This window comes from Cariama cristata, unplaced genomic scaffold (genome assembly GCF_000690535.1).
Source record: "Cariama cristata isolate BGI_N322 unplaced genomic scaffold, ASM69053v1 scaffold18765, whole genome shotgun sequence".
Taxonomy (NCBI): Eukaryota; Metazoa; Chordata; class Aves; order Cariamiformes; family Cariamidae; genus Cariama; species Cariama cristata.
The window spans coordinates 3,744-17,894 of NW_009618356.1; the positions used below are offsets into that span (position 1 = coordinate 3,744).

General features: G+C 49.6%; 1 protein-coding gene across 1 annotated transcript in view; it reads left to right on the forward strand.

Moving 5' to 3' along the window:
* KLHL40 (kelch-like family member 40) overlaps positions 1-5,881 on the forward strand; it is a 9,582-nt gene extending 3,701 nt beyond the window's left edge. The window contains exons 2-6 of the mRNA XM_009700839.1: positions 1,207-1,367; positions 3,010-3,117; positions 4,124-4,309; positions 4,875-5,021; positions 5,770-5,881. Of these exons, the coding sequence (XP_009699141.1) occupies positions 1,207-1,367; positions 3,010-3,117; positions 4,124-4,309; positions 4,875-5,021; positions 5,770-5,881 (714 nt within the window). The remainder of the gene's footprint in view (positions 1-1,206; positions 1,368-3,009; positions 3,118-4,123; positions 4,310-4,874; positions 5,022-5,769) is intronic.
* Positions 5,882-14,151: the final 8,270 nt, after the last annotated feature.

Below are 14,151 nucleotides of genomic sequence, written 5' to 3' on the forward strand. Positions count from 1 at the left end.
GCTGAAGCCAGGACAGTTAAGTCAGGGGTAGTTTAGACTTAAGGACAAGCACCAAAATACAAAAATGCTGATAAATCCCAGAAGCCTTGCAAATTTTGGCAGGAACAAAAGGATTCCGTTGACATTTCAGATGGAAAAGGGTATCCTTTATTTGTCACTTCTACAATTTATGACTTGAAAACAATGATGAATCCATCAAGAAGCAGAAAGTGTCCTGGTGACAGAGCTGCTCAGGCTTGCACTATAAATAACACATATGTGGACCACAGCTTACAGAGAGACAATAACCACAGGCACTCAGCTGAGGCCGAGTCTTTGGAGGCAGCCCAGCAAGCTGAAGCTCTTTGGCCTGAGCCCATAGCAAACAGTGCTTCAGGCAATGCTGCCTCGCAGCTTCGTCTTGCAGAGTCCCACCAAACTGGTTGCAAGATGTCACTCCCTCCTCTGCTACAAGCTACATCATTAAAAATTTTTGCCCCAGTTTACAGTTCCCATCAAGCCACGGTGCCCAGACTGCCCCCAGCCTCATAATCTTTCACATCTTTGTTTATGGTGGGAGATGAGGCAAAACCTTGATCTACAGATGTCCAAGATCTGCAAGGATTTGGCCATCTGGTTTAGTAGCGCTGTATGGATCAGTTTCCCCATCTAACAGATGGGTCTGGCACACTTCGGTCAGCAAGCAGAGCTCTGGTCTTTGCAGTACTGTCTCAGTTGTGTTGTACCATATTGGGTGGGTAGGTATTGTGTAAATAGCCTCTGTGCAGATAGACACACATATGTTTCATCTCACAAACTCTCACACGCACTGAGGTGATCCAAGATTTCTAAAATTGAAGTACTTCAGCTCCTCCAGTCCCAGGAACTATCCATTATAGGTCCAACATGGGACTGTCTTATCCGAAGATGACCAAGCTTGTTCCAAGCCAAGACTTTGGTGCATAGAGCAGAACACGTTCATGCTGGCGCATCTTACGCCTTGTCATAAAACATATGTCTTATGATATATGACTTGAATTTCCACTGAGATCTCCCATCCTGCACCAGATGGTAAGGCACAGGCAGAAACCAGCATTGCAGAAAGTGCCCGTTGGGGTGATCACGCTGCACGTGGGAATGGACTTTGCCCTCAGCCTCTGGACCCTGATTTTTGCTAAGCAAATGGGCTGGGTGAGCACACGCTAATCACCATGTGTTTCCTTTCAGTACGACCATCTGGACGCAGACTGGTTGGGGATGCCCCCCTTGCCCTCCCCTCGCTGCCTCTTTGGTCTGGGAGAGGCGGAAAACTCTATTTTTGTGGTCGGAGGGAAAGAACTGAAAGAGGGAGAGAAGACCTTGGATTCGGTCCTGTGCTACGACCGGCTGTAAGTGTTTATGTGAGTGTGGGGTGGGAGGAGGTTTACAGGAGAAGGTGAAGCAGCTGCCATGCAAAACGACTCCAACTCTTCAGGGGCTGAAAGGTTTTGAAGACAGGTCTTGAACTCTGCATCTGTATCCTGGGACCACTGGGACTGTCTCAAGCTGTACCCTGGGGCTCTGAGCCGTCTCTCTCCAGCTGCTTCATTTATCGTAATCGAACCGCCTGGAGATAGAAGCGGTAATGGGGATATTATGTTATCAGGGGCCAATCTTAGTAGATGCTCATGTGAGACCTGTGCAGAGAAGCAAGAGGAGTTTTTCCTTCTGCTCTTGCCCATTGGTTGGAGGTTCAGCGATATTCACTATGGTCTCACCAGGAATGGCTTTGAACAGGAAAGGCTTTTTTGAAAATATTTGGATGTGGCACTGAATGGCCTATCCTGATCAATATCAGGCTTAATATCTGATTATTTTTGGACAATGGGCTCTGACCTATGTTAGGTCATGCGCTTTATTAAAAGGCACCATCCTGTTCTGCTTGCAGGAGACAGAAACATCCAAACACTGCTGCTCTGTGCCCCAAAGAGGCAGAGCAGTAGGTGTTAACAAGGTTTTGCTTGGTCTATATTCAGATGTGTGTGCTTCGAAGTCTATTTTATAGTCAGAGATTTGAAATCAATTTCATTCCCACAGAACAGGGCATTTATCTGCCCCTGCAGACTCTGTGAAAGGATGTGTTTGCCCCTGCTAAGTGCTCAGAGGGTGGTTTGAAGCTGGTAGAGATGTGATCAGCACCACCTGTATTTCTAGCATTACTTAGGTCAAGATTTCAACTGTAACAAACCCAGAGAAGGAAAACTGCTGGTCTATGGGATCAAACATTTGCCCAGAGTGGCTGGGCAATTAGAAAACACTCAGAGCCCAGGCAACTCAGTTCTTAGGTAAAATAAAGTGCAGATCTTGAGGGGCTAGTTCCTACATGTATCGAAAACTAGGGACGAGTCTAAGCTACATGGACATGAACAGACACCTCTTCAGAAACTGGTCAGCCTTATCTGGGTACCAGTTTGGGGTTTCCAAAGCCTTACAGCTACACCCTCTGTTCAGCTGCCCCAGAGCTTGCTCAGAGACTTCAACACAGCCCTGCACTGCAAAATGTGGACATACCCACCCCGTGGGTCCTTGCTGAGGCCAACCAAAGCACCTCAAAGTGGAAGATGATGGCCAAAAAATAAATTTGTCCTCAAGATCTTGCACCCCTAACTCTCATTGGTTTCAATGTTCTTCCATTTTGCAAAAACCTCTATCTTGTTTGTGTTCATCTGGTAATGAGGTAATGAGTTGAGGTCCTGAGAGAGGTGGGGATGTGTATCCACAAAGCCCAAGAGTAGGGGATGCTGCAGAAAACAATGAATATTAGCATAAGCATCCTGCATATTTTATTTTCCCACTTTTTTTAGGATTCCAAAATTTACTGGATGAGCCGTATCTCATTGAAAACCTCATATTTTTTGAGCTATTGAGTCAGGTTCTGTGCTCATCTCTAGGTCTGGAAAGTGCCGCGTACTCTAGGCAGCAGAGTTACAAATGCGCTGCACTCACCCAGCAAGTTACAATCCTTTTGCTTCCCATCTCTCTCTGAGCCAGGTCCTTCAAGTGGGGTGAAGCCGATTCCCTTCCCTACGCAGTCTATGGCCATGCGGTGGTATCACACAAAGACCTCGTCTATGTCATTGGTGGCAAAGGAAGTGACAAGTAAGTCAAAAAGCAAGAGAAATTCAGGGAGTCATCCCTCAAACCAGTGGGAGTGCAGAGCATGAGTTGGTACCTCCCCAACCTGGATGCTATGTGTTAAGGAGGATTGGATGGGGTGTGAGATGTGGATCTTTCCCTCTCAGCTCACCTCTGTGACTGCAGCTCTTCCCAAGCCCTCAGGAGTCCTACAGGGACATGAGGGAGATGGCACTGTCCTTGCAGGAGAGGGAATGTTATCATCCCCTTTGCTCACAGTAAATAAATGTTGCACAGATTGGGAGAGGCATTTGAGAGCAAGAAGCCCCTTCACATTAAGGGTCTCCTGTCTTGGACTTGTTGTGGAGCAGCATGGTCCTAGTAGTCACATCCAGTTGGATATTTGCAATAGGAGCGAAAAACCTCATCAAACCTGACCCCCATCCTGCCCTCCTGCAGGAGACGGGCTCAGCAGAAAAAGCCTCTCTCGGGGAGCATTGCAGCGATTGCTTTGCAAGGCAGAAGTGTGACTGTTTGCAGAGCAAACATGCATAATCCAGCAAAGATAGGTCTTGCTCTGAAAGGATTATGCTCTGAAAAGTGTGAGCATGCATACATTCACACACCTTACGCTGCCGTCCTGGGGAACAGGAATGTTACTGAGGATATTTCGCAGTGTCAAGTTGGAACGGGAGCACTGAAACACCGTCTTGATGGTTGTGTGCAAGATCCTGAAAGGCAGTTAGCTACACGGACCCGTATCCAGCTGTGTGAGCGCAATGTCAAGCTTTTAGGACTCCTATCCAAAGCGAGAACAGCAGGAGGGGATATGTTATACACACAAATGATATCTCCAGGCATGGGCACCCTTGGGTGCACACTCAAGCAAAGGCACTCATGCCAGTGCAGAGGAGCAAAATCCTTTCTAGATACCCCATGTTCTTCCCAGTAGACATCTCCAGACTCCTGCAGTGCAAAGCTGCCCCTTGGCAGGAGACTCAGGCTCCTTTTCTCTCTCATCTTTCTCTAGGAAGTGCCTGAAGACCATGTGTGTCTACAACCCATCCAAATTTGAATGGAAGGAGCTGGCGCCCATGAAAACTGCCCGCTCCTTGTTTGGAGCCACTGTGCACAAGGACAAAATCTACGTGGCGGCTGGTGTGACCGACTCTGGCTTGACCAATTCGGTGGAAGTCTATGACATAGCCACCAACAAGTATGTACTTGAGCACACCTTTGGGGCGTAGTTACACAAGGAGCAGCTCCAGGTGTACATAAAGCAACTTACAACCATTCTGGGGTTTGCTTGCAACTCCCGATACCAGATCCTCCCAACCTGTATTCCCCAGACAGCTGGGCATCACGAATGCCACTGCAATTGAGCTGTGGATCATCTCAGGCTCACCTTCAAAGCAGTTTCACCAATTGGTGCAGTTCGTCCTTGGGTTCCTTGCAGGGCTGTAACTTCATCCTGGTAGCTTCACCCAACACAATCAACTCTCTGACTTTGGGAGGGCCTTGCAACTGCAGCCCGACCGCTGGGACCTGCTGGTCCATGCCAGGTGTGCTTCACAGCTCATCTCCTCAATGCAAAATGAAGTTGAACTATGATGATGGAAACAGATATCTCCAACAACAGTCAATGTATGATCCCATCCCATGTAGACCTACACCAGTTAAACTGCCACTGGCTAATTCAGTTGTTGATTCCTGATTTGAGGTCAGCCTTAACGTGGGGGTAGGCAGGGTCCCCTAACATGACCCTTCTCTCATCGTGGCAGGTGGGACACCTTCACCGAGTTCCCACAGGAGCGCAGCTCGGTCAGCCTGGTGAGCTTGTCTGGGGTGCTTTACCTGCTCGGAGGGTTTGCCACGGTGGAGACAGAGTCAGGAGAACTGGTGCCAACGGAGCTGAACGACGTTTGGAGGTGACGATCTTCCCCAGGGCTGTCCAAGGGAACATGGGGGGGGATGTTAGTGACAGTCACTGAGGGAACAGGTATTTTCTGTCTTTCTTGATGCACTCAGTGCGATATGGATGTTGTTACCCCAGCACAAGGCTGCAGGGGCTCTGGGTGAGAAGTTTGCCCTGTGCTGTGCTGGAGGACACATTAGGAGATGCAGTGATCTCTCCCAGCCTCATACAGCAACATACCAGGGAAAATCTGCTCCTTTAGCATTGACGTTTTGCCTGGAGCTGGTTCCAAACCTCCGCTTTGGTGTGAAGCAGCATTTGTGTGATGCACCCTCTCCCTGGGAAAAGCCAGTGCTCTGGCTGGAAATCAGATAGTCTTACGAGCGAGCAGGGAAGCGGGCAGAAAGCACTTTCTGATGGCTGCCAATACAGCGTTAGCTGCTCCTGTCCTTCACATCTGTGGCTCTAGAGCACCCTCAGCAGGTACCTGCTGGCCTTCACCATGGATGTTCACTCTTGGTGCCATCAACCTGTTTCACAATGGAAAAATAACACCTTCCCGTGCGAGACCACATGCTGATAGCCATGTGCTGCAAACCAGGGCTGAAAGTCCCCATGCAGTTGCCACAGGTATCTTGTGGCCAAATAAGGTCGGTGGGACATCACACTGTGCACCAGGGCTCCCACCACTATGGAGAGCAGCTGAACTGAGGGAGACGAGACTCTTTCTCCACCGTAACTGTCCTTCTGTCTCTCCCCAGATACGATGAAGAGCAGAAGAAGTGGGAAGGGGTCCTCCGGGAGATCCAGTATGCCTCCGGTGCCACTTTCCTTCCCGTGCGCCTCAATGTTTTGCGTCTAACGAAGATGTAGCGAGGCCTGATTTTGTTTTTTTTCTATGGGGGTCTGGGGCAAGGAGGGATGAGAGGGGAGGTGAGGCCATGCTTATCAGAGCAGAGATGTGGCATCTGGATACTGTGTAGGACATCGCATCTGTGATTGGTACCTTTTTACTCAGTCAAATGGGAAAGGGGGGGGTGGAAATTATCTTGAAGATCTATGGGAACTTGAAAACTCTCACAAGATAAGTAGAGAAGGAATCTGGACCCTGCAAGGAGCTGGGGTAGACCGAGAAGCATGGAGCAATGAGTTGTTCCAGTCTCAGTAGGCAGGACAAAAAGATCATACACTTGTTCTGCTTCTTTCTCCATGTTTTTCCCCACCTTCTCAAGTGCTGTTGAACCTCCACAACCAACAGTGGAGGCAGAAAGTGGGTCCCAAAGGACTAAGCAGACGTTCTCAGGGAAAGGGGGGTCTATAAAGTATTTCCCCACCTAAGGTACCTGTGAGCATGGTGCCAGAGCCCACGGAGAGGAAAAGGAAGGGTCAAAGTCAAGTGATGCTGGAGAGACCTGAGGGGACTTTGATGAGTTCCTGAGTGATGAGGGTTATTGGGATGAGACAAGAGCATGTGAGCATGGGCAGTAGAAACGCTTTAGAAGTTACAATGAAAAGAAAAAAGTCTTAGTTCTTTGCCTCCACCCTGGCTTTGGACTGAAGAGAGGCCAGGAGATAAGGTCTGCGGGAGGGGAAGGGTCGTGCAAGTAGTAGGGTAGGAAAGGGGGGAGAGACGGGCAGGGGAGGCCACGTGCACTCATCGCCAGGATTTTGGGCTCCTCACCTTCAATCACAGATCACAATGTCCTCACCTATGGATGGACAAGTGCTGTTTTTCAGGGAAAGGTTTTATATTTATGCTGTTTCTCTTGTTTTTAATGTTCTGACCTTTTTTTTTTTTTCAAAGAGCATTCTAGTTTGCTAAATACATGGAGATCTCAGATGTGTTTGGCTCAAGAGAGATTCCTATTGAGGAAAAGTGCATTTTTTTTTTTTTTAAGTTATCCATGATGATGTTCTGATAGAAACTCCACTGTACTGGCAGCAGGACAAAGATCTGCTAGAGCAAAAAATCTCCTGATGCCCACACAATCTGATCAGTTGTTTATTTAAAAATAAATTTGTTAGGCTATTTCAAAAGAAATCCCCTGTGTTTTCATGTTGATAGGGCTGTAACTGAATGTCCACAGCAACCAAACACAAGGACCAAGCAAAAGGACAGGAGGAAATGGGCTCAAGTTGCACCAGGGGAGGTTCAGGTTGGATATTAGGAAGAACTTCTTCACTGTAGGAAGCGTTAGGCATTGGAACGGGCTCCCCAGGGAGGTGGTGGAGTCACCATCCCTGGAGGTGTTCAAAAAAACGTTTAGATGTGGCGCTTCAAGATATGGTTTAGTGGGTTTAGCGGGCATGGTGGCATTGGGTATACGGTTGGACTTGAGAGGTCTCTTCCAACCATAACTATTCTGTGATTCTAAAAGCTGCGATGAACACATGCAGCAAACCAGCCCCATGGAGAGCCCTAGCAGAGCCCCAGCTTACGTTCTTATTTTCCCCTATTTGGGAGATGAAACTTTAGCACTGCATTCATATCCTTACAGCTATTCTCCATAGACAGGAGGACTAGAAACTTACCTAAGACTAGAAGGAAGTTTGATGCCTACATGATCTCACGATACCATGAACAGGGGTGATAATCAATAAGAAAAAAAGAACAAATACAAACCTTGCAAAATACTACCCTGGCATGAAAATTATGGTATCACAAATCATACCTGGCTGATTCGTCTAGCTCAAAATGCAGTCATGGAGAAACTAAAACATGTTTGGAAGGAAAAACAATTTGGCATGAGTAAAGTAACTGGAGTCTTGTCCTGGTTTCATTTTAAGGATTTAAAAAGTTACTGGATAATCTCCTCAGAGGACAATCACATCAGAGTAGTAATGAAATATTTTCACAAGAAAAATAAATCCAAGGTGATTGGCTGTCACAAAATACCTAAAAAAAAAGAAAAAAAAAAAAAAGGCAACAAAAAACCTTTGAAACAATCAAAGGTGTGAAAAATGCACTAAAAAAAAAAAAAAATCACCTTCTACCCAGTTCTGCAGAAATTCCTGTGGACGGCTCCCAAACTAACTGAAGATGAATCTATGAAATGTAGACTAGCTTGTGGCAGAAAAGAAAAAGAAAAATGAAGAAGAAGAAGAAAAAACAATCCATGCATAAAATAGTAAGTTTTTAAAAGTAATTTCTTGCAGCGGCAGGATACCACATCCCGCCTGGGACTGGACACCAACACGTTTGCTTCAGCTCTTCTTGCTGGATGCAGAATGGAAAGCTGCTGGCACTTGGTCCTAAGAGAGGGTTAATCCCCATCCACCCGCTGCCACATTGCTGGGCTCTCCTGGGGGAAGCCTGGGCCTTTTGAAGTCAACAGGGAATGTTGCTGAGCCTTGATGAGTTGTTATGGTGTGGTCCCTCGATAACGGCTTGAGAAGTGGCGATTATAACTGGTCCCCATCCTCGGTCGCTCACCTCGCAACTGTCCATCGGGAATACAGTTAATAGAAGCTTAGTGCTCCCACGTGGTTCACATCCATCATAAAGCTGTGGGAGATGCCACCACTGGCACAGGATAAGAAACCATAAAAGGAAAAATAGCTGTTGTATAAAAAGCCCCAGAAGAGCTTGAAATATCCCATCGCTTGAGCAAATCTCAGTGCCTGCAAGCCAGCATTGGCCCAAGGAAGGCAGCAAAGTTGCACACCACCAAGCAAAACTCTGGCCCAGAGATGTTGACCACCACCTCGCCAAAAGGCTGCTTCAGTCCAAAGGCAATCATAGGTAAGAAATGCCAGCAGGACTATTCCGAGAGGCATCACTCCTCACTGCTGACAGGCGTTTTCGCAGCTCATCTGTCCACAGCTCCAGTGGTACAGGTTCCCCCACGGGTATCTTCTCCAGGCAACGCCAGCAGCAAAGGAGTACGTACATCGCAAGGGTGGGGGAAAATCACCTCTTCTTCCATTAGCTTCCCAATATTAGTGCTAATGTTAGCTGGGGAGGTTCCTACTGCTCCATTTTCAATCAACGAAGGCACTGGGTGCTTTTGGATGGGCTTCTTGATTTCTCCACTGCCTATCGAGGAACGCAGAGAGCCCCAGCTCATACAAACCTCACAGAGCCAGTAGGACCCCAGAGCTCAGCCCTCACCCCTCCTAATACCCCCAGGGCTGAGCCCCTTCCTCTAGCCACTCATCACACTTCCCTGAAAAGCTATTTTTTGTTGTTGGCCCCTCTAGTTGTCACACACACGCACACACCTCCCATCAAACCCGACTCAAAGTCTTTACGTGTGAACTAACAGCAGCAGCAGTCAATATGCCATAGGAAGCCCATCCTGCTGGGCCCTGACTCCTCACAAATTGCCTGAAAAGAGCCTTTCACAAAAAAGAAAGAAAAAAAAAAGGCAAAGTAAAATTAAGGTAACAAAGAAAGTGGTGGCGCTTTAGGTTTTCTTTTATAAAAGACAAATTGTTTATTGATTCAGTCCTTCCACTTGCAACCTCTTTGGTAACAGTCATAACACTTCCAGACTGGGAGAACGCAGTGGAAAGGCCCAATTCTGACCTCTCACCAATTTCAGAGCTCAGCGACCCCTGACGTGCCTTGGTGAGAGGTCAAAAGCAGGTTTCAAAGCATGGCCAAGGATCTGGCCTCTAGGGACAACCCAAAACAGCCTACCCTACCATGACTCGTCTTGCTCATGGGTGGCCCAGAGAGCAGCCCCAGCACCCCCAGGCAGAAGACGGCTTGGGATGGGGATGCAGATTGGGCCCTTGGTGCCAAGGTTGACTGTGAGCAGTGCCCTGGAAGGCAGCTTTGATGCACCTCTTGGGACCTCCCCAACATTGGCCAACGGGGCCGTCAACGAAGCAAGACTTGCTCATTCCCACGATAGGCAATGACTTGCCCCAGTTGGCCCCATGCTGATGGACTAACCCCACCATCTCAGCCTCCCCCTCATCACACCATCCCAAAGAGAGTAACTGCTGTACTTGGAGTTAAACATATATTGATTACACATGGTCATAAAAAAAAAAGTAATAATAATAATAATAATAATACATTTCCTAGAACATTACTTAAGACGCTTCTGAAAAGCATCCAAGCTTCCCCTCCCCGCCTTCCCTTATCTATACAGAATAAAGTGCTTCGTTTAGTTTGTTCACACTAGTAGAGCCACCGATACACTCTTTACTTGGCATGTTTGGGTAACCGATACTGAATGCCGTAAAATAATACAGAGCCAAACACCAGGCATGAGAAACTAGTTTTGAGGCAAGTGCTTGGGGTTTCATTCATTTCCTTCAAGTTCCATGCTACCGAGGTTGTTCTTATTCCTGTTTTTTTCCTTTTTTTAAACATTATTTTCTTCCTTTGCAAGTTTGACCCAACTCCCGTCGTGGTCATGTGTCACTAGGCAGGGCTGCGTGTGGGGAAGCTCTCTCTGTCCATGTGAACAAAGGGCGTCTGTCCGTCCGTCCTTCCCTCTTGACTTCGGGCAAACCAAGAGTTTAATCAGTGGAGTTGTCTAGCAGCGGATGCTCGTCTCTATTGCACTGTCACAGCCATTCCCACCCACCGGCCGTCCATCCATCATCACCTTCCCACCGCACTGGGCTTATGGCTGTGGTCCAAAGGGCCAGCTGTGCCTCACGGACATTATGAGGCTAACTGGTCTGTGCTACCAGGCTCCTGGGATATATAAACTAAAAATGACCCTCCCCACATGACTCCCTCCCTCCCCAGAGTTCACATGAAGGGGGAAAAAAAAAAAAAAGATTCAAACCCGGACAGGTCTGGGGTTAGTCGCATGGGCAGAGTTGTCAGCTGAACGTTGCGTTGCGGTGTATTTGTGAACTGCATAATGGAAATCAAGCCCCTCTCCACCCTCGCGGTCTGTCAAAGAAGGGATGTGAGAGATTAAGGTGCAAGAGTTTAAAAAAAAAACAAACAAAAAAAAAATTAAAATAAAACATAAAAAGCCTGAAAGCAACAGACACAACTCCCCCACCTCCCACCCCGTCTAACCCAACAGGTGCCAACAGGGCCGACCGGGATGGATGGAGGACAAGACACTGCGGGAGAGACTCGTTTGAGCTCTTGGTACATTAACGAAAACCAGACATAAAGAGACACATTAGGGCTGAGTAAGGGTGTAGACAAAAGTGCTCGGAGGTCTTGTAGGACTCCTGGGAACTGCCCAGGCCTTGGAGAGGGGAAGGAGCAGCAGGGATCTGGTTCTCCAAAGTGCTGTGTGCATGGTCACATCTCGACGTCTCCAAGTGGCTCTACGAGCAGGCTCTCGAAGGGAATCAGACACGGCTGAGATCAGTCACGGGGCCTTCCGCTGGGCTTCTAGCCTCAATGAGGTGCTCTCATCTCACAGTGACGTCCAAGTGGGACAGATCCTCACTGGGAGAGGATGAACTGGGACAGGGAAAGCCACCTCCAGGTGAGTGGTACAAGGGGGAACATGTTGGCGTGGGCGTTTACTTGGGGGAAGAAGTCTACCAGCCAGGCAGGTTGATGGGCTCCATCACGGAAGACCATAGAGGCAAGGTCAGCCCTCCTTGGGGTGCAGTGTTCCCATCCTGTCACAAGGCTCAGTGTGAAGGGAAAGAAGCACAAGGGAGCCCAAGGAGATGGGATCTGAGAGGCAGTGGAGGAAGAGACAGCATGGACCACTCTACCTGAGGCCCTCCAACACCTCCAAGGGCATCACTGAATGCTTCTCTAAAGCAATTATCTTCCAGTCTGGGTCATGGTCCCTTCAGAAAGCCAACGGCCCTAACAGCTTAGTGCCCACATCCGTCATGGGTATGTGTTTGAGAAGGCTTTGCACCATCCTAGTAAACCCCAGGGTCATGGAGGAAGGAGAGCAGAGAAATCTTTGGTACCCATCTGAGAAGGTCAATATGGCTCTGCCATATCATCCTGCTTTTGCTCAAAGCAGATGGAGATGAGGGTGAGCGCACGGGTACCGACTGCAGCACTGGGTGTCCACAGGATCCCAGTCAACATGAAGATGAGAAGCAATTTGTTGCTCCAAAATGCTAACATCCACAAGAGCAGCCAGCCTTCCAGAGACGTCAGGCACAGGGGGGCATCACTTAGCAGGAGGGGACACCAGTCACCTAACCCGTCACCTCAAAGAGCACCCAGGAGAACAGCAGATGCTCCCCTGTCCCATCCCTATCAGGCTAATGCTCCTGCATGCCCACGGTCAGCAAAGCCCCTGAGCACGTGAGTGAATCCTCCGATCTCTGCAGGGACAGCCCCAACGCTGCCCAAGTACTTTGCTGACTTAGTCCAGGAGATGAAGCACTGAGACTTCTTGCAGAGCCAGATGTGGCTCACTGTCCCCAGCACCCAGCTTGATACCCAGAACAAGGTGCAAATGCGAAAGGGCTCCTGCAGCCCACTCAGTGTCCTCTCTTCCTTCTTGTCTATCAACAGTTCTGCTCACCACCTCCTCCATGACCTGACCCACGTCCGTACGCATCCACAGCCCTGGCCTTGGGAGCAAGACATGAGCTGCAACGCACCCCACCTTTTGGCCAGCACCTCTCTGCCTGTGCTGGATGCTCTGCAGCCCCTGCAGCACTCCCAGCTCTCCCCAACCCCAAAGGGGACATTTCCCCAGGCAAGAGAGACCACAAAGCCGTGGTCAGGCCAACGCATGACACCCGGGGGCAGAACACAGCAGTGAGAGACCCAGCTTGGACCCCAGCGTCCAACAAAAAGGTAATAGCAAACCCTTCCTCTTCTCCATCTCCGCCAGCACAAAGCCAGCCTGAATAAGTGAAACCAAAGACCAGCTCAACTTCAACAAACACAACTTGGCCAGAGAAGCACTAACCAACGCCGCAGGGCATCACCAAACCAACCACAGCCCTCACTGGTCCCCTCAAGCCAGGGCAGGGGAACGGATGCCAACCGCACAAGGAAAGGCAAAGCTTGGGAGAGCGACACAGGCAACAAGTTGAAGGATGGGACATCGTTATCAGGCTGAATGCAGTCTTGCTTTAGCTCTGAACCTTGCAGTGGGACCCAACCTGGAGCTCACCCATCAATCAGGGGTTTATTCGAATTGTTAAGGCACTATTCTGGGCTAATTCTGCTGAGAAACGGCAGCGTCCTGCTCCTCTGTCCTAGGCGACCCTCACACCACTCCTGAGGCCATCTGAGCTCTCCCAAGGACACCTCGCCAACTCCAGAGCATCCCCAGGAGCCCAGCTCCTGCTGGGATTAGCAGAAAGGGCACACCAGAGCTTGCCTCCCTTAGGGCACCCCAAAAGTGAACCAGCTTTGAGCTGCCGATGCCCCGAGATGCAACGCCGGTGTTTGTGCTTTTGCCTATCAAGGAGGAAAACCTGTCGCAGGGAAGGAAGACGCGGTGAGCATTGCCAAGCAGAACGGGCTGATGGCTTTCCAACGGGGACATCTGCTTTTTTGCTGCAGGCCACCGGGGCTGACAGACGGGGCCGGTGGGGGCTCCTCCGTGGTGCCCACCTCTCAACCTCTTGGCAAAAGAGCCTGAATTGAAAGACCAGCTTTACAGTACAGGGATTCAAGCACCACTAGCTAGATTTCAGCTTATTATAAATATCGAAGCGCCGGCAGGTATTCATTCAGTTAGCGAGCGGGCATGTAACGCTGGTGAGCTCAACCCCAGACAGCGTGGCATCCTGCTCCTCCGAGCCCCTCCAGCATCCCAGCACAAAGATGAAGCCGATGCATGGGAAGATGAAACGGAGAGCGACGCCTTTCACCTAAACCCTTACGGACGGATGGCAGCTTCCCCCCGCAACACCCACGTTCCTCGGGGTGGGGGGCTTCCTCCTGCTCCCCCTCTCCACAGAGAATGATGGGTGAGAAAAAGGAAAAAAAACCCAAAACAACCCCAAAATGAGGAGAAAGGGGGGCAGAGAAGCAAGCGAAGCCTTGGCTCCCTTGAGGGAGGTGTTCCCGAAGGGCAGAGCAGTCCGTGCAGACGCATGGCCGGGGTGGGGGGCACCTAGTTGTTGTTTGAATTTATCCTCCCTGCGGGAAACAGGGGAGGGGGTGGCGGTAGGTGAGGAGGAGGAGGGAGGGTCTGTGGAAGGGGATGGAGAAGCGGCAGGGGCAGGGGAGAGACGCCGGGGCCGGGGGGCAGCGGAGCCGGGCTGGCAGTGGGTTG